We start from the raw sequence: 21,051 nt of genomic DNA on the forward strand, positions 1-21,051 counted from the left end.
ATTTTCTTCCAGTGATTTTACAAACCCTTATAGCTTACGGAAGAATGTACTATAGTTATTTTTAACAAGCTGGTAATTCCCACCCTTGAAAGAATCATCACCAAATAGATATCAAAATAAGCTGATCTCATCCTGCATCCGACATTACAGCAAAAGAAAGAACAGACAAACATTTGTCAGGTTGCCTGGAGTTTTACAAGTCATTTTCATGCTGTACTTAAATACAAGCTGCTTCTCTGAGTGTTAGCCAAAATTATAAGGTCAAGAATGACAACATCCCATTAAATGGGTTAATGTTTCCTGACTATAAGGTCCTAAGAAATTGTGATTTATTTTTCTTTCCAACTAGATGTGGTAATTAAACCACCTTGGATGATGCAGTTTTCTTTTAGAAGATAATTTCCTTTTGTAGCTCAATAGAGTTTATTAGTCTCATCCTGTCCTTAAAAAAATTAAAAAAGGTGATTCTTTAATTGGCTCTCTTAATGAAAGCAAAAATTTTGATAAAAATCAGGTTCTCTCCTGTCTGCTGTAACTTGATCACGGCACAGTTGGAAACTGCTTCTCAAAGTTAATGGAAACATTCTGATAGCTTCATAAAACTTTTTAAATGATCCGCCTGGTAGCACAATGGTTAAGCAATCGGCTGCTAACCAAAAGGTGGATGGTTCAATCCACCTAGGGGCTCCATAGGAGAAAAATCTGCTCCCATAAAGATTTCAGCCTAGGAAACCCTATGGGGTTAGTTCTACTCTAATACACAGGATTGCTATGAGTCGGAATCAACTCGACAGTACACAACAGGTGATCAATTAAGAAACAAAGAGCAATGCTTCAGTCAGGAAGTGAAAAAAAAAAAAAAGAATGACTAATGTGTTCTATGGAGAGGAATTTACCTAAGACTGAGAGGAGGATGCCCTGGTGGTGCAGTGGTTAAGTCCATGACTGCTAACCAAAAAGTGTGTGGTCAAAACCCACCAGCCATTCCACAGGAGAACGATGTGGTTGTCTGCTTCCGTAAAGTTTAAAAAAAACAAAAACCAAACCCATGGCCGCTTAACTGACTCGGACTCAAAGTGGTCTTTTAGGACAGAGTAGAACTGCCCCATAGGGTTTCCAAGGTTGTAATCTTCACGGAAGCAGACTGTCAGCACACTTTGTGAAAGAAAGCATTCGCTATTGACAAAGAACGGAAGAATGAGGGGAAAATCAAAATCTATCCCAATCTCCTATAACCAATCATTCAGTGGCAGTTCGTTTCACTCCTCAACTCACCTTAAACAGAACTACAGGAGTTCTACGTTAACATTTTTTAATAATGATTCTTCTACTCATTATTAAAGTCAAAATCTGTCATCGTCTTGGTGAAAAGCATAGGACACCAGACTGAAGAGTTTCTCTTAGTTATTTGTTTTTAATGGTTTGAAAACACTGCAACCAGGCAGGCACTCCCCAATCCTGACTTTCACCACTTGAAAGTCCAGGCTCCCAGAACTCTGATGGTAACAGTAAGTCATATATATGGCTACCGTGTTTCTCTGTTTGTTTGTTTGGGAAAAGCTCTCATAAAGGGGATATTCTTATGCCTTCTTTCCATATAGAAGGAAAAAGACTGGTACACTGCATTTATTAGTTTATACTCATCAGTTAACATACACATTCTCACTGGCAATTTCTCTGAGAAATACAAAACCTTCAACAATAAATGATTCTGCATTTCACCAATAGATAAGTTCTCACTGAAGAAATGAAGCCAATCAATTCCTTTCCCATTCAATCAAATAATTCTAGCTTTAGGACATTACAATTACGCCATGGATTTATTTCACTAATGAATTTAAATCAAATAATCTTCATTTATAAAATTAACAAAAAACGAAAATGTTGTGATACCACCTCTATCAAGGTAATCACGTGAGGAGATTTATAGCCAAGGAGATGGCAAGCAATTAAAAAGGGTCGGCAATACACTAAACACAATTTGGAAAATGTTAAGAACAAGATAAGCAGTCATTTCTGTCACAGCATGCATAATGCATTCAAATTAAAATGTTTATTGGTTTCTATTAACTTGCTAGGTATTCCTGAAAACTATTATTAAGAAACAATTTAAGACTATACACAGACTCAAAATTAGAATTTCAAGCACCAACATATAAAATTTCATGGGAAATATAGGGATTAAGACACTCATGTTTTTACAAATGCTATTATCAGCATAATTATTCAGGGAAGTCAACAAGTTCCTAACTATGGCCCAATTTATATCTTTAATATTGTTTATTCTTGAGAGAGTCTTTACCAACACAATCCAACTTTCCCTTTCTTTCTGTTTTAACCATTCAACACAGTGAACAAAATCAACTCCAAAAATTGTTCTTAATGCCTGTTTCTCTTTTTCACAGAGGATTTTGTTGTTGTTGTTGTTGTTGTTAACAAAAATGGCATATAGCCAGGTAAGCCATGAAACTGGTCTTCAAAGAGCGCCAGTGCAGGAATGCTGGCTTTGGCTGCTAACATCTCCAGAGCTCTTCTCTCCTCAGGCCGGTCACTGCCACTCTCCCTCCCAGCCTCAAATCCCATTCAGGTTTAGAAAAACGAAGCATCTACCTAAAGTATTTAGAGATTCCCCAAGTGCTGCACTTCCAGCTGGAAACAAAGCAAAAGGGATGGCAGAAAACGAAACCATGGTCATTTGTAAGTTTCTGGGAGCCCCTGCTATTTAGTGAATGTTGAACATGGACTCTCTAGACCCGGGATGCTTGTCTACTCTGATGTTCCGAGCCACCTCACTGCTTTGCAGGGCAGGTGTGTGAATTATAGTTGCAGTTAGCCATTCTGTGACAGACAAATTCCACTTAGTAAGTCACACATAACGTGATCTGATACATAAAAAGTCAGCTATTGTGCTTCCTTTAAAATGACCCTGGGATTTAGCTCACCAAAAAAAAAAAAAAAAGACTGAGAGTGGGAGTGGGGGGGGGGTGCCGCTTAAGTAACCAAGAAAGAAGATCAATCTCAAACGAGAGCACTAAAGAGCATGTGCTTAAAATATAAGTGCCTTAGTTATCTAGTGCTGCTGTAACAGAAAATACCACAAGTGGGTGGGTTTAAAACAGAAATTTATTCTCTCAGTTTAGGAGGCTAGAAGTCCAAATTCAGGGCACCAGCTCTAGGGGAAGGCTCTCTCTCTTTCTGTCCACTCTGCGGGGAAGGCCTTTGTCTCTTTTCAGCTTCTATTCCTATGTTCCTTGGCAATCATGTGGATTTTATTTATCTTTCCCCTTTGTGCTTGCTTACTGGCTTAATCTGTTCTTTTATATAGAAAAAGAGTGACTTAAAGCACACGCTACACTAATACTGTCTCATTAATGAAATAAAGAAAACCCATTCCCAAATGGGATTATAACCATTAATGGTATAAAAACCCATCAAACCAAATACATTGCCATGGAGTCAATCTCAACTCATAGCAACCCTATGGGACAGAGTAGAACTGCTCCATATGGTTTCCAAGGAGCGAATGGTGGATTCAAACTCCTGACATTCTGGTTAACAGCCAAGGTCTTAACCACTGTACCACCAGGGCTCCACTAATGGTATAGGGGCTAGGATTTACAACATACTTGGGGGGGGACAAAACTCAATCCATAACACACAGTAAAAGTTATGATTTAAAAAATAAGTCAAAGTATCACTTACTCTTGCTTCATTCTGCTGAAGTTTTTCCTCCATACTTAAAGCTGTAGGGGAGTCTAAGAGGGCAATCTACAATTTAAACCATAGAAAAGATCAACAATTAGTAAACAGCAAAAATCTAAAGACTTTTTCCATGAATACAGTAAATTATCAAAAATTTCCAAACAAAATATGAATATATAAAAAAGCATCAGTTATAACTAAGTCTTTAATTTATGGGGCACAAATCTCATAATGTTGAAAACCATCACACCCTGGTAAACCTACATTTGCAATGCTAATCAGCAAAGTGCAAGACAAACATGTAAGTGATCTTTTACCAAAATCAAACATGATCTAAACCCCAATAGGTCCTCTATGATTCACCTGTTTTGAATATGCACAAACTACAAAACTCAAAAGGTAAAAAGGGTGAGTCCCGCTCAACCACAGGTTTTCGAGATTCATCCGAGGGGATACATGCAAATGAAATGCATTTATTCTCACTGCTGGATAGCATCCCGTGTATGGCCTGGCTACACCACAATCTAGTTACTCACTCCCTTATCAATGCTGCAGGAGTATAAACAACAAAATCAGGTGAAAACAATGGTACGCTCTACAACGAATGCAACTGGAATTGTTAAAAAGAATGAAGCAGCTTTATTTGTACTGGGTTTTCCCCAAGATATACTGTTGACTGAAAAAGACAACATTAAGAATAGGCAAAAACATGCTTGGATGTGACCATAATAACTGCAGGTGTACACACCAAACTGTAAATAAAGGCCTGGCGATCTACTTCTGAAAAATCAGCCACTGAAAACCATATGAAGCACAGTTCTGCTCTGACATACATGGGGTATTAATAGTAAAACACACATGCGGTATTAGGCATTGAAAAACGAAGAAAGGCTAGTGTGCATCACACACCTATCACTCAGCTCAAGGACTAAAACGCTGTAAGTCAGCTGAAGCCTCCTGAGCACCTCTCTGCCTGGTTCCATTTTCCTTTCCTGTCTCTACCCACCTCCTTTTTAACAATTCCAATTCCACTGTACAATAGGCCACTCTACGGATATTCTTCATGTCAGCACTCTCCTAGTAAAGAAAATGTAGCTTTCACTCCTCATTTGCTTTCCCAACACTGCTGCAGTCAATATCCTTATGCCGACTGACTGCATACATGGGTATATGAATAGAATTAAATTCCTGGAAGGGGACTTCATGGGTTATTTCTATGTGTGATTATTTTAAATTGCCAAATTGTCCTCCACGGAGGCGTTTTTTTTTATTACTATTTATTTTTCAGCTTATTTTCAGACAACACCCACGAGGCGGTCTTCTTGGGTTCAGTTAAACATTTAGACTAACGCAACAACGGTGGCCATACCTGGCACTTGCCTACGCGGCAGAAAGCAGAGCTTGCCTGCGGGGAGGCACAGGTTCCACTTCCGCATAGCAGTTGTGATGGTTAAGATTGTGTGTCAACTTGGCTGGGCCATGATTCTCAGTGTTTTGGCCGTTGTATAATGTTGTGGTCACTTCCCTGTTGAAATCTGGCATGTGATCACCCCCATGATGGAATCTGCTGAGTGGAACCTGCAGGGGTGGGGCCTGTGGCAGCTCACCGCCCCCTCCACCTGCATCTCTCCACCTTCCACTGCCCACTTCCTTCCTGCTCGCCTAGCAAAGGCTGGTGGCTTGTTCTGGATCCAGCAGCTGTCTCTTCTCTGACCTCAGGTTCTTGGGACTTGAGCTAGCATCTTACCTGTCCATCTTGGGATTCGTTAATATTCATGGCCTACAAGCAAGAATCCTGCTCCCCGACCTGCCTATCTTGGGTTCACTAGCCCCTGCAGCTATGTCAATCAGGAGAAACCCTGCAGTCTTGCCTGCCGACCTTGGGGATTCCTCCACCTTCACAACCTGTGAGGGGGACCCTGCTCTCCAATTTGCTGATCTTGGCTTCACCAGCTTCTGCAGCTCCATGAATTGGGAGAAGCCTCTATCCTGATCCACAGACTTGGGACGTTCCAACCTCTACATTCGCGTAAGCTGTTTCCTTGCTATAAATCTCTCTATATATATACTTATATGCTTTACTGGTTTTGCTTCTCTAGGGAACCCAGCCTAAGACAGCAGTCTGGGTAGCAGTCCTCACAGTTGTCCAGGAGCTATTCTCCTGGGCCCTCTGAGTATCAAGATTCACACACTCATGCGTGGAGCCCACCTTTACTTAGAAGCCCACACCCCACAGGAGCTGATGTCTCTTGTAACAACTCCATGTGAACATCCTCTAGGGTCCCCGCAATGGACACACCCAGGTACAGGAGTTGCTGTACGGAGGAAAACCCAAAGCATAACTTTCTGGCAAGCATTTATAGTCCTAGAGTTGCCATTGAGTCAATTCTGATTCATGGTGACCATGTGTCAGAGCAGAACTATGCTGCATGGATTTTTCAATGGCTGATATTTTAGAAGTAAATCTCCAGGGCTTTGTTCTGAGTGACCTCTGGGTGGACTCAAACCTCCAACCTTTTGGTTAGCAGCTAAGTACGTTAAGCCTTTGCCCCACCGGGGACTCAGGGTTCTATACAGACGCAATGTACCAATTAGGGACTGTTTTTATCATTAGAAATGTTGCCTGCTTATACAGCTAGCATCCCATTTTTCTGTGGTTTGCAGAGAATGAAGCCAGAAAGTTAATTCAAGGTCAGTTCTGCCCTTGGTGAAAACAAGTTTTATTAACCTGTTACTACAATGCATCACTTCACCTAGCATGTCATCTTGCTCACAGATGGTACTCAATAAATATTTCTCACTGAGGAAATAAAAGTGACAGACTTTTTAACATGACAGCATTGTTTATACACAATTGGTAATTTTCAAACCAGTTAGTATGCCTTTTAATAACATGGTTAATTTTAAAGAATCCACTGTTGGGATTTTTCATCTAAAATTAAAACAAACATTCCTACCACACCATCAACTCAGTAGATAATCAATGACTGAATATATGTGAATATATATCACAACCACCACCCCTGTTGGAAAAGTATTTTGAAGTAGCGCATGTAAAGAAAGATCCACCTAAGTCCTTTATTTAAAAAATCTTTGATAAAACTAAGCTATTTTCAATTAAATTATTCTTTGCAAGGTTTCTGTTTAGAAGAAAATAATTCACGACTGCATAACATACAGATAGAATTCACGTGTCATTAAATCAAGAGAAACACTACATCAAATCTGTAGCAGTATTAACGCCACTAACAGTATAATGAGACCTGGTGGCGCAGTGGTTAAAGCATTCTACTGCCAACCAAAAGGCTGGCGATTCAAAACCCCCAGCCGCTCTGTGGGAGAAAGATGTGGCACTACGCTTCCCTTAAGGTTACAGCCTTGGAAGCCCTATGGGGCAGGTCTACTCTGTCCTATAGGATCACTATGAGTCAGAATCAACTCAACTGCAACCGGCTTTTAACAATGTATACAAGCACCTCTTTCTTCCCACCTTTGCCAATATACTGCATAATCAAGCTTTTTGATCTTTGCCAGTCTAATAGATGAAAAGGACATCTCATTATTTTTAAGAACTCTGAGGTAAAATTTACATGCAATAAAATCCACAAATCTTAAGTCCACAGTTTGATGATTATGTACTATACACATATACAAATATATGTATATAGTTATACATACCCATTTCAATCATTTTTAAAATTTGCATTTATTATACTTCAAATGCTATAAAAAAAAAAGTAGTGTTTTTTTTTTTTTTATTGAGCATACTCTCATAGGTTTACAAAGTCATTTAAATTTATTTTTTCTATGTATCATGGACTCACATCCTTTGTTCATTTTTCTATTTGGTTTGATCATTTTCTCATTTTTTTATAGATGCTTTTTTCATAATAAGAAAACTAGTCTTTTGTTGTATGAGTTGTAATTTTTTTCTGGTTTGTAATGATTATAGCAACTTTTAATTATGTTATGTAAATATTCTATGTTCTTACTTATTTTTGTCTACTGGAGCTCTCACAAAATGAGAAAGAAGAGTTAACATTTCCTGTGATGAACGTGTGTCTGGCTTTCTCTCCTACTTCCCAGTTCTCTTTTTTTTTTTTTGGTTGTTGGTTTCCTTTCTGAAATTTGATGACATGTTTGATTTTTATTATTAGCTATACTCTTTAACATGAGAATATGCTCTTTTTTTAAGCTCACATAATGCTGTTTTTATAACACTGCTTTCTTTCCCCTTAAGTTACCTGGCAGGTCTTTGCTCCTTCTTTCAAACACCATGTAACTGAGTTTTACTTTGTGACTCCACATCTGAGATGCAGTCTATCCTAAAAGTTTACATTTAAAATTCATCTTTGATTCCTTGCTGTAAAAATGAGGAACACACCCAACTTCCATCTTCTCTTCCCCACTGTCTTCTTTGGTTCCTGACTTTTGCTTTTTATTTCAGTCCTACATTGTTTCATTTTATTGTTTCCATATACATTCAAAAGAAAAGAACGAGCAAAGAAATATTTTCTAACTGCCAAATTAAAAACAGAAGTTTGAAAATATGCTTTAAATATAATAAAAGGGAAGAGACACTTCAAAAGAGAAGATATCTACTCAGTGTCATTAATCATCTGAGAAATGCACACTAAAACCATTCTGTGATACCACTATACACCCACAAGAATTGTTACAATGAAAAACATCCAAAACCAAGTGTTGACAAGGAGCTGGAGCAACTACGACTGACACTCTCATACGTTGATGGTGGAATATAATTAGTATAAGCACGCTGAAAAACTGTTAGGCAGTATCTACTAAAACTGAACATATATACATCTTCTGACCCAGAAATTCCACTCTCAGGTTAAACATAACACTTATGCAATTATATGTTCACTAAAAGACATGCAGAACAAAGTTCATCACGGCACTAATTTTAACAGTCTCAAACAGGAAACTCTCCCAATATCGATCTAAAGTGGAACAGATAAATGGGTCAGGACATGTTTGCATGAGGGAATACTATATAGCAGTGAGAATAAATCACCTACAACTGTATTTAAGAGCATGGATGAATCTCACAAAAATAATGTTTAATGAAAGAATTCAGATCAAGAGAATATGCACTATGTGATTCCACATATATAAAGAACAAAAATGGGCAAAACTCATTCACGCTGCTAGAAGTCAGGACTCTACCCTTGAGCGAAGGGGCAGGAGGTGCTGTAAAGAAGCAACAGAGGTGCTTCCAGGATGCTGTTAAAGGTTCTGTTTCTTGATCTGGGTGTGGGTTAGATGGCAGAGGTCAGCTTGGGACAATTTACACTTACAAAATGCAATTCTTCAGTACACACGTAATACTTCAAAAAAAGTTTAATGAAAACTTTATATAGTGGTTTATATGATAAAACCCAACCCAGTGCCGTCAAAAACAAAAATTGTATAAAAGATTATACATATAAACCACTGCAGATACACATATATATATATATAGGTGAAGCAAATACAGGTCAGAATCTTTTGCTTTTTTAAATTGTGCTTTCAGAACTCTGATGCACATGCTATTTTGCAATGGCAAATGTGTAAGGCTATTAAAAGCAGGAGCTGATTTTTATTTAGCTGTGCCTAAACAAATAACCCTAGAAATGAAACTTTGATTTGAGTAAGTAACATTCTCAAAGACCCATGAATAGTATATTCTGGGAATAGAGCAATGGCCTCAGAAAATTTATATAGGGACTGTTAATAAGCATTTATGAACACCTGCTCATTTTACTAAACATCATAAAATTAATTTAGGATAAGCTTGTATTGTCTGACAACGATTTAGAGTTTCATAGCATGATGAATTATTTTAAACTGGACTCCCATTTTTATTGTACTGTTTTAAGTTTATCCAAAAATTTTGTCTTCAATGTGCTCTAAAATAGATTTAATCATCTTTTCCGTCCTTACCTTCAAAACTAAAGCAAAAAAAAAAAAAAATTCCCTTAATTACAGCAGTGGTCTCTGGTCATGAAAGAAACACAAAGACTACAAATAAAAGGCAACTGTTTGGCCTTATATTTGGCCTCTAAAGAAGTAACTCTTTGGAGAGAATCTATAAAAGTTTTAATAATTAAAGTCATTCTGTCCATGTGGGTTATATAGGCTTCTTCTGAAGTTTTCCTCAGTTTAATTCAAAAAGGCCAATCTTTCCTTTTTCGCTTCATTCTCATAACTTAGTAAAAGGTCAAACACAAGAAGCTAAAGCTAGAATTTTCCAAATATTTTCACTCACATACAGTAGCTTGGGGAGCCTATCAAATTATCTTGAAACGCTTACTTTAAAATAAATAATGTTTTTAAAACAATAAGGAAAGATATCAATAACTAGGTATATAATAAAAATGATTATTTTGGTTCACGTTATAAGTTACATAAAAACTAAAAAACCCATTGCTGCTGTCGAGTCAATTTCAACTCGTGGCAACCCTACAGGACAGAGTAGAACTGCCCCATAGGGTTTCCAAGAAGAGGCATATAAAAAACCATATAGGCCTCATAAAATCACACCCAGCTGACTATTCATCCCGACAGCTTCCATTCACACTGGAAAGCTCCACAGGATCAAGTCAAATGTGTGTGGAGGTATTTATAAGTACAAGGAATAATTTCTCTTCGACTGCTATCTGTCATCTTATGGGAAAGAGCTGTCAGGTGTATTTCAGCACACAGGAACATCAGTGAGATTTTTATCCAGTCAATATTTTCACAGTCGAAACCATTTATGGGATGTCAAGAGCTTCAAGTGCCATGTAGTCCTAGATGGAAAGCACTGCCCTAGAGATGACTGCATTAAAGAAAAGTGTTTTTTGTTGTTGTTTTTTTTTTTAAATGATACACTTAAGATATCCACTCATGGGTTAACAAAATGGGAGGAAATGTCTCTCTGTTTTATTTCCAACCCCAGTCTAAGTTCAACATTTTAAAAAGCTATCCTTGATTTTCTTTCAAGGGTGGTCTTTCTTCACAGCAACCCACCAGAACTTAACTGTAACACTATTCATCACAGAACGTAACTGTACACTATACAGTTTATAAAGAAGTTTACTGTGAAAAACACAAAAAGACAAGGCTTCCTCACTAGAATCCCAAAAGGAGCCTGAGGCAAGGACATTTCAACAATCAAGCAAGGCCTGAGGGACATCACCACAGCCAAGTCACAAAGTATAATATCACAGGTGTCACTGAGTTGCCACAACCACCTCTATAATGGGCCATATGAAATAAAAATTTAGAAAAGTATTTAAATAAATCTTTTCTTCTGATAAAACACATTTTCAAGTCATGAAATGCATGGGTAGAATTTCAGACATTACTCTAAGCACCTCAAATTCTTTCCACGAATGGAGATTATGCCACTAATCCTACTGCATGCTAAAATTCTATCTAAAATTGATAACTGTAGTTAATCACTACAGGTTTAGTGGATAAAATCTACTAGAGCACATAATGAACGCGAAGGCCAATCGGAGGCTGATGTGAAGGAGTAACTGGCTAACTCATCCAATCTTTTACTTAGCAGTTATTTGGCATTGGGTTTGGTTTTCTGTTTTGTTTTTTACTTAGTCAAATTAATACCACAAGCGAGGTAACTGTCTCATTAAGATCTAGAAATAGATGCCATTACTCAAAGAAAATTATCCATAAATCTCAGAAAAAAACACAACCTGATTCCCCTGAGCAAGCAACATTTTCAGCCTGGCTATTTCAGCTCGGAGCTCACGGATGAGTTTGACGTTGGCGTCCTCGTTAATCGTAGGTTTGTTGATGATGTTTTTGGCTCTATTTGCATAGCGAAGGGTACTCAAGGTTTCTCCATAATTGACATCAGCAGGTGAAATGGCTGTGAAGAATGTATTCAAAAAATTATTTATTCAGCACTCCGTGTTTCATTTAACACAAAGTTGGTTTGTAATTTAAAAGTCAGATTAACCCCAGGTCACTGGATAGACTAAATATTCATTGCCATGGGAACAAATATTAAAAATTATCTAAGATTTATAGGAAAGAGTGCTCACTATACCAAATTACATGTTATTCTGCTCTTCTTAAGTCAAGGATCAACCATCTAACCAATTCTAAAATGAAAATGATACATGAGATATCTCGCTGTAGTTAGGAGCATTTTTTTTTTTTTTTTGGTCGTTGTTGAAAATAGAGGAAGACGACTTCCAGACTATTTGTACTTCTCAATAGTAAGTACATTAAAATACTTTTACAAAGGTCTGGCAAAGCCTACTGTCTTTGTAAATATTGAAAGCTGTAAATTGATTTGTAAATATCAGTCAATTCGTTTCCTCTCAACACTTTTACTTAATGCGACCCCTCACCTCCATACCACACTTAAAGGTTTAGGTTACTATACAGTCACGTAGAACCCTCACTTCCACAATCCAGGTATAATATGGGGATGGTATGAGGCAGGGGAAGACCCAGAAGGACAGGAAGAGGAGAGGAGAGACAGGAAGGGGGAGGGGAAGGGAATACGAGGGGAACAACTTTGTGAGTTCTCCTCAAAAACTATCTCCTCTTTTACATGTTTTCCCTATTCCGCTTCTTCAGTTAATTGGTCAAAATATAGAAATAAAGTGTATTACTTTTATCATTATTTTTTGTTTGTCTTAGCTCACAACTCTTCATTTTAAACTCACTGACTGCTTTCAACAGAGAAACAAAGTTGGGTTATTTTTACTTTGAGTCCCTATAATTATTTCCTCCTTTTATGAGTTAGTGGGGGGCCCTGGTAGTGCAATGGTTAAGAGCTACGGCATGCTACAGCTGCTAACCAAAAGGCTGGCAGTTCAAATCCACCAGCCGCTCCTTGGAAACCCTATGGAGCAGCTCTACTCTGTCCTATAGAGTTGCTATGAGTTGGAATCGACGGCAACGGAATATGAGATGGTGGAATGGTCTCAAACGTACCGAAGATCACGGAAACAGCACAGGATCAGACGATGCTTCGTTCTATTATATATAAAGTCGCCATGAGTCGGAGCTGACTCAAAGGCAACTAACAGCAACATGAGTTAGTGGATTTAAAAGTTTCTATTTTATATTATACTTTAAGCAAAGAAAATCCGAGAGTCATTATGCATGTTATTACAATTTCCATAACCACGAACGTGACAAGTTGGTGGAACTGGGGAAGGGGAAAAACAGTTAATACTATGATACTATACCCCCACTGCTATCAAATCAGTTCTGACTTGCGGCAACCCCACAGGGTTTCCAAGGCTGTGTGTATCTACGCAAGCCGACCGCTGCACCTTTGTCCCACGGAGCCTGGTGGTTTCAACCTGCCGACCTCTCGGTTAGCAGTCGATCCCTTCAATCACTGCACCACCAGGGCTTCTTTAACATGATACTATAACCACTACCCACTGCCACCGAGTCGCTTCCGACTCATAGCGACCCTCTAAAACAGAGTAAAACTGCCCTACAGAGTTCCCATGATATTAGGTGATTTTTTTCAAGATAGAAAAACCAGTATTTTTTTAGGGAACAAAAGGTGCTACTGCCTAATGAGCCCTTTTAACTTAAATATTTACAGTTAATTGACACGAAACACTCCATGCTGAGAAAAAAAACTTAAAATTCTTACTGGCAATCATGATAGTTTTAGAGTTTCCTCCAAGGCTATCTTTTAACAACCAAGTTAAAACAGAATCCCTGTAAGGCACGAAGACTTGCTTCTTCTTTGCAAGAGGGTTTGCTGCATCCTGAGATAAATCGGCTAAGGCAGGAAGAAAAGAAAGGAGGAGGGAAGACAGTTATTGAAGTTTTTTTCTTTAAAATTGGTCCTAAAACCTTGAGGATGTTACCTCGGTCTGTAATACAAACACTAAATTGCTTCGTGCTAATACAGTACCACCAGAAACAAAAGGAAGCAAGGTAAACCTACCTAAGGCAGAAATGACGTTTCCTAGAGTCACGAGGGATTTGTTGATATTTCCCCCTTCCTTTAGTCTAACCCCGGTGGCACCAGTGGCATCCGCACGCTCACTTCCGGCAAGATCAACTAAGTGGATCTTACTCACGGTTTCACATGGCATTTCAGAGTCAAATTTTGCCTGTGGTAAAATATAAAAGCAAACTGAAGAGGGCCCTGATGTTGTTTATAATACAAATTCTAATTATTTTCCACTCCTCGCTGTGATCTCCCAGGGTAGGTCTTTGTTTGTTTTAGTTTTGTTGTTTTATTGTCCTTCGTACTGATTATAAAACTTCCAGAATTAAACTGAATACAACAGTGGTCTACCACATGTGATTCTGAAGAACCAATCCTTCACTCCAATCACTCCGTCATTCTCAGCAAAAGTTGGTTGAATCTGGCTGTGTCAGAATAACCAAAAAACCGAAAACCAAACCCAGTGCTGTCGAGTCGATTCCGACTCATAGCAACCCTACAGGACAAAGTAGAACTGCCCCACAGAGTTCCCAAGGAGCACCTGGCGGATTCAAACTGCCGACCCTTTGGTTAGCAGCCTTAGCACTTAACCACTACACCACCGGCGTTTCCAGTGCTGGAATTCAGCACTGAGGGGCACTCGACAAAGAGAACTGTGAGTAAGCAAGTCATTAGCATTGGTCCCACACAGTATCTGTAGCACTCCCAGCACAACAGCTATCCCAAAGGTGATAAATACAGACAATCACATAAAAGATCATTCGACCGTTACTCAGTGATAAAACACTCTGTCTCGCAAATTATAAAAAATGTCTGAAAATGTTAAATATTATATTCCTTGCTTCTGAATGATGCCAAGCTTCTACTTTCCCAAAGGCTTTTAGCCTATGTTTACAGTTTGCTCCAAGATGCCAAACAGAATTACAAAATCCTGATAGAAATGTAAACCTCTTAGAAACAGGCATTTCTAACCAGAAAGCAGAAGAAAAACCAGTAAAACTCCAGTGAGGCAAAGGCATAACAAAAGGTAGAGCTGTGGAGAGTTTAACAGGTCTTGTTCTGACTGGCGCACAGAGAATGTTCCGTTTTCTTTGCTCTCTGATTTCCCTAACTAATGAAATGCTGTTTTTCGATCTGATGACTTCCATCACTGACACAGGTTAGGACATTCCAAAGCCGTAGCATATGCTGAAGCTCTCGGTGGACCCTAAATTTCTGCATTTCCCTTCACCTGATCTACTGTCCTAGGTACTAAAGCAATATTTACCCTCAATAACTTCCATACATATTCAAGATGCTCTCCACCTCTTGATTATAATGAATTCTTACATTAGCAGCTATAAATGTTCATTTTCTCTTAACATCATTCTAATAATCATAATCAGCATTGCGGGGTGAGCTCCATGGAGCGATAACGTACCACACTGAGTTACTCACCTTGGCCTCCAGCTGGCCTGGCTCTCAATCCCTTACTTCCCACGGAGTTTGCAACAATGAAAACTTTTGCTTAATTAAGCACAGAACACATTTTTTAATGTCTAGAACAGGGTAGAAGCCTGCTAAATATTTCCTAAGGGTGGAGATCAGGACATTTCAAATCACTGGGATTGCAACGACAGAAAAACGCAGCACACAGCATGTGTTCAACTCTAATTAACAAAAAGTCAGTCTCCCCTGCCTGCTGCTGCTCCTGGTTGAACAGTTATCAGTCCTCAGCCAGAGCAATCAGCAGGCAGAGGCCTCAGGAACCCACCTCGCTGCCCTTACCTGAGTGAACTTGATGGTGAAGATGGCATGAGACCGGCTGCTGACATCGTTCATCCCGGTCGCCGCGGTCGTCCGATTGATATTTCCTGCATCCATAAGTTCTTCTACGTCGCCATAATTCTGGACTAAATGCTTGGATAGATCTGGGGGGGCGGGGGGAAGACGGGTGAAGAAACACCTCTTATGTATAGTAAAGAGAGTAAGAAATTCCATTTACGCTGACTTGTTTAAAGATCCTACTTGTTTCTACAGCGTGGTGGTTTATGATGCAGACCTAGGAGCTAGGCTGCCTGGGTTCAGATCCCAGCTCTGCTACTTACCAGCTGTGGGCTTACACTGCTACAGACACGTGACTTGGGTTCCTGTGACTCAGCTACCTCATCTGATAATGTGTGTGCCTATCACGCAGGGTAGTTAGGACACGTTAGCAATTATCATCAACCTCATTAGCACTGGCTGTAGACTTATAAAGGGAAATGTAACAGCGCGGCCTCTTCAAAAGCCCGATGGTCACATGACCTGCATGCAAAACCCAAATGCATTTTTTAAATTCTTTTAAAGATATTTTTTTGAATATTCATGTGGTTCCAAAGTCAAAGGCCGCCACAAAGTATACTGTGTGAAAGGTTTCCCTCCCACGCCTTTCCACCAATCCACCACCCAATTCCACTTCAGTGTTATCGGCTTCTCTGCACTCTTTCAGAAATAACCCACACGTAACAGAAAATTACATATGTATATATATGTATATGTACGTGTGCATGCGTGTGTGTGTGTGTATGAGCCCTGGTGACACGGGGTGAAGGCGTTTGGCTGCTAACCACAGAAAGGTTGGCAACTTGAACCCAGCAGCTGCTCTACAGGAGAAAGATGAGCAGTCTGCTTCCATGAAGGTTTACAGCCTTGGAAACCCTATGAGGTAGTTCTACTCTGTCCTACAGGGTCACTAGCAGTCAGAATCGACTCAGTGGCAACGGGTTTGGTGTGCGTGTATATATACACACACACACACACACATCCATATATCCATCTTCCCCTTTAATGCAAATGGTAGCTAGCATGTTACAAACACTGTTTTGTACCCTGATTTCTTCATGTAAAATACATACTGGAGAACATTCTACATCAGTTCTTAAAGTGATACCTCATTCATTTTTAAGGCTGCAGAGTATTCAATTATATGTATGTACCATAACCAATTTAACTAGTCTCCTATTGAGACTACAGAGTTGTTTACATTTTTTTTCCAATTACAAGTAACGCTGCTACAAATTACCTTGGACATAGTCTTTTCAAATGTATGTGAATACCTCTACAGAATAAATTATTAGAAGTGGAACTGTTGGATCAAAAGACATTTGTAATTTTGATAGATATAGTAAAGTTTAAAAAAAAATTGGAGCCACAGTGGTTGAGAGCTATGGCTGCTAACCAAAAGGTCAGCAATTCGAATCCACCAGCCGCTCCTTAGAAACTTATGGCGCAGTTCCACTCTGTCCTATAGGGTCACTATGAGTCGGGATCAATTCAACAGCAACCAGTTTGGGGTTCTTTATACTAAAACTATCCTCCATAGAGGGCAATTTATATCCAGTGGCAGCAATGTACAAGACGGCCTGTTTCCCAACAGCCTCCATGTACTGTCTTACTAGGTCTACTTACATCTGCAGGGACAGGTGACAGATGTTATCTCAATATAGTTTTATTTTGCTCTTCTCTTATTATGAGTGAGGCTGAGCACTCTTTCTTCCATGTAAAAATCGTCTGTATTTCCGGTACAGTGGATAGTCTACCCACACCCTTTGTCCATTTCTCTACTATACTGTGGGACCCGTCCATACTGATTTATAGGAGCTCTTTGTATATTAGGGAAATTAGTTCTTGTCTGAAAATGTTTTCCCCATTTTGTCATCTGGCTTTTCACTTTGTTTATGGTGTCTCTGCCAAGCATAAAGTTTTATATTTAACGATCTCAAATTCAATATCTTTTATTTTATAGTTTCTGGGTTTTAAGCCAAAATTTAAAAGAACTTACCTTTCTCCAAGTTTCTGGGAAAAATTAGTTCATAGTTTCTTTCAGTCATTTTACTATTTCTTTTTTTTTTTTTTACATTTAAACCTTTGATCCATTTGCTATTTATCCTAGTGTAAAAACTGAGATATAGTACCAAGTAACTTTTGTTTTTCTCCTGGACAGGCTGAAAATCCACACTTCCCTTAGTGTTCTAACAGTACATTTATCAGAAACTAAATCTCCAGAAGTACCTGGGTCAGATTCTGGATTTTCACCCTGCTTGATCATTCTGTTTGTTCACAAACACCAGCTTTACAATGTCTTAACATCTGATAAGACAATTAAAAGGAAAACATAAAGCTGTATGTTAGGGTGAAGCTGTTAATAGCTATTCCACAGTCCACACTCACACACCTCACTGTGGGCATAGAAGGAGAAAGTTCAGTTGGGAATTTAATAATATACAGACAGGATCCTGTTGAGGCACCTGGTATCTCCAGGAAAAAAAGACAACCGAGAACAGGAACATCTTTAAACCCCTGACCAATTCTCAGTCTTGCCTCCAAGGAGACACAGATGAAGGACGATATCCACGTGAAAGCACGTCCATGTGTGTGATTCCTACGGCAGCCATCGCTCAGCCCCAGCCCCTCGCACTGCAGACAGGGTTCTAGAATGCACGGTGAGGGAGATGAGCTTTGTTACAGGGATGGCCTTCAATCCAGCCCATTTTTTAAAGAAAATAATCAGCAAGGGCCAGCCTTTAACCATTATTACTTGTGTCATTCCTCACAACTGTGACACACCTAGTGTATCACAACACCAATGCTGAGGACAACAGTACAGGAAACACTGCAAACACTCTTCTTCACAGGTAAGAGATACTAGAATATCTTTATTGTCACATATCATCATTAAAAAAAAAAAAAAAAACCATTGCCATCAAGTAGATTCCAACTCATAGCGACCCTACAGGACAAAGCAGAACTGCCCCAAAGGGTTTCCAAGGAGCAACTGGTGGGTTCATACTGCCAACCTTTTGGTTAGCAACCAAACGCTCAAGCACTGAGCCACCAGGGCCCCATACACCGTTAAAAAATCAAACCAAACCCACTGCCGTTGAGTGAATTCTGACTCACAGCAACCCTGTAGGAGAGAGTAGAACTGCTCCATAGAGTTCCCAAGGAGCGCCTGGTGGATTTGAACTGCTGACCTCTTGGCTAGCAGCCGTAGCACTTAACAACTACGCCACCAGGGTTTCCACATACCATTACCCACAAAAAAAAATAGGGTCAGTAAAAATATACTGGTAAAATGCAGTTCCATTTAAGAGACAGAATATAGGTTTATGAATCTTGCCTAACAACACTGGAAATGAGTTTCCAGAGTTCTTGAAGTCAGAGGAAATATATCAGCAAGCCCCATGAAATCAGTGAACACCCAGTGAAGTATGAATTCATTAAATGAATATTGTGTAGTGACAGCTCATATCATTTTGTTACTATAATAAAATGCCAAAAATAAATTTCCCAGTCTCCCCATCACGCTACTCTTTTTCCTTCTTTTAAAAGTCTTATTTCCAAATCAAATTTTCAAGAAGTACAGACCTATGAAATACCTACACTTACCCTCAACATAAGGTCCTTCTTTTGGATGCTCACGGACTCTTAAATTGAAGGTTTTGGATGACTTCCGCCTAAGGAGATCTCTCACACGCTCATTATAAATTTCTAAGTAGCTAAAATTTTAAAAGGAATCAAATTCAGAAAAATTATTTCAGGCATTAATAACTACAACAATAACATTAAAAACAGAAGAAACCTACTTTATAGGTGGAACTATATACCCATACTGTGCCAATTATTTCATTTAATCTACAATAAACCAGAAGTAGGTATTATTATTATCTGGACAACAGAGGGTTAGGGTGATTTAAATAACATGTCCAAGGCCACATAGCCCTGAGAGGTAAAGCTGACGTGTAAACCCTAGATTACCATGTCTGCCCTGGTAACCACCAAAGATGCTGACTTCCCACACAGATTTAATTTCAAGGAGGAAAAAGCACTATAACCATTCAAGTCATTGATTAGATTTATAGTAATCCTACCAATACAAAGAATGACACAAACTTAATTCAGCTGAAAGAATAAAGCAAGTGTAGTGGGTATACACTTAAAGGCAAAGGCTCACTTCATTTAAGATAAACATCCTACATTAGAGTTTCTGACCAAGCTGGCTGATTTCTATCAGCCTCCCAAATCCTGGTCAAAATTGTCCCCAAGAAAGTCACTGAAAACTTAGCTGTTTTTTTTAAGCTTTATTTCCAACTACCATAAATACAGGAAGAGGAAAAGGCAGAATTTTTCTTTAGAACGTCAAAAAGGCCTTATTCATTCCTATTGCCTAAAACCGAGCCAAACAGCCTTGGCTCCAACCAAGCACATACGCAGTCACTCAGGTCATGCGTCCTACCTGACTTCAGTTCGAAAAGATGCTTCATCCCATCTGGTGGTTTCATTTATCCGACTGAAGAGCCCTTCACAGATCCGAGGTATTAAGCCAGAATCACCCTACAATGGGAAGCAGGAAGGCCACAGCTGTCACTTGAAATAAAAGCAACCTATAGCTGAATGTGCAATTTGCTGGAGCAGACTGGGAGTCAAGGAGCCTACATGCCAACTCCGGTCCTACCACCTCAGGACCCCAGACACACTTTAACTCCTCCAGAATTGCTTCCTGCTCTCTGAAAGGAAAGGGTTGGGACTTACGGTTTCTACATGCTGGGGCTTTGGTAATACGTTATCAGCTGTTAACCAGTTAAATCATGGCATGCAAGCCTCAGAAGACTTACTCTCCAGCTTTCAAACAAGATAGTCTATAGCTGTGGAATAGATGTTAAAAATCAGACCTGGTCAAATAACCAAGGAAGGTGAAATATACACTAGGCAAAAGAGAAACACCAACAAAATCCTAATGAATCCTCAAAGCAGTTAATAATTAAAACTTAGGCGACAGGACCACACGGAAACATGTACAGTGAAACCTGCGAGAGCCAGAACTCGACGGGTCTGCCTTGTTTTTCCGGGTCTCACAAGTTTTCTGCCTTTGATAGAGGACAGTCTGACCATTTTTCTATTGCTCGTTTTAGGGGAAAATACTTGCATTTTCCTTCCCTGACAGGTTTCTGCCTTACACAGGCTTCGGCTTTCAAAGGTTTTACTGAAGTATATCCCACTTTTAGTGTACTAATCCCTAGACTGGCATTCTTAGACAGGCAGATTTTAATACATCATATGACTTAGACAACATGGGCATAATATTCAATAATATTGATGTTTCAGTCAGTATTATCAAGCTGATGAACCCCAGAACAATACTAAAGATCAGGCAAAATGTTCTTATTAGGAAACCGAAACTTCAGTGCTTCAGAGCCTGGATCTCTAATGTTCTCTTCTGAAGTCCCTCCCTATGTTCACCCAACCCCTGCCCCAAAATAAAAGCAATATCATCAGTGCTTTAAGAGAACCTCTGTTCTTTATACTGTTAAATCAATAACAGCTCTTATCAAGAATGAATGAGCCTTTGCAATCAATGGCATGGAACACTTTGTGTAAATTTGTTTAAA

General features: G+C 39.1%; 1 protein-coding gene across 2 annotated transcripts in view; it reads right to left on the reverse strand.

Moving 5' to 3' along the window:
* Nucleotides 1–21,051, reverse strand: part of KIF16B (kinesin family member 16B) — a 397,632-nt gene that overhangs the window by 323,700 nt on the left and 52,881 nt on the right. For both annotated transcript variants that reach the window (XM_049870024.1, XM_049870023.1), the window contains exons 5-11: nucleotides 19,899–19,996; nucleotides 19,052–19,161; nucleotides 15,410–15,552; nucleotides 13,637–13,805; nucleotides 13,337–13,468; nucleotides 11,403–11,578; nucleotides 3,703–3,768 (exon numbers count right to left, since the gene is read on the reverse strand). In XM_049870024.1, the coding sequence (XP_049725981.1) occupies nucleotides 3,703–3,768; nucleotides 11,403–11,578; nucleotides 13,337–13,468; nucleotides 13,637–13,805; nucleotides 15,410–15,552; nucleotides 19,052–19,161; nucleotides 19,899–19,996 (894 nt within the window). The remainder of the gene's footprint in view (nucleotides 1–3,702; nucleotides 3,769–11,402; nucleotides 11,579–13,336; nucleotides 13,469–13,636; nucleotides 13,806–15,409; nucleotides 15,553–19,051; nucleotides 19,162–19,898; nucleotides 19,997–21,051) is intronic.

Source organism: Elephas maximus, chromosome 25, assembly GCF_024166365.1.
Source record: "Elephas maximus indicus isolate mEleMax1 chromosome 25, mEleMax1 primary haplotype, whole genome shotgun sequence".
Taxonomy (NCBI): Eukaryota; Metazoa; Chordata; class Mammalia; order Proboscidea; family Elephantidae; genus Elephas; species Elephas maximus.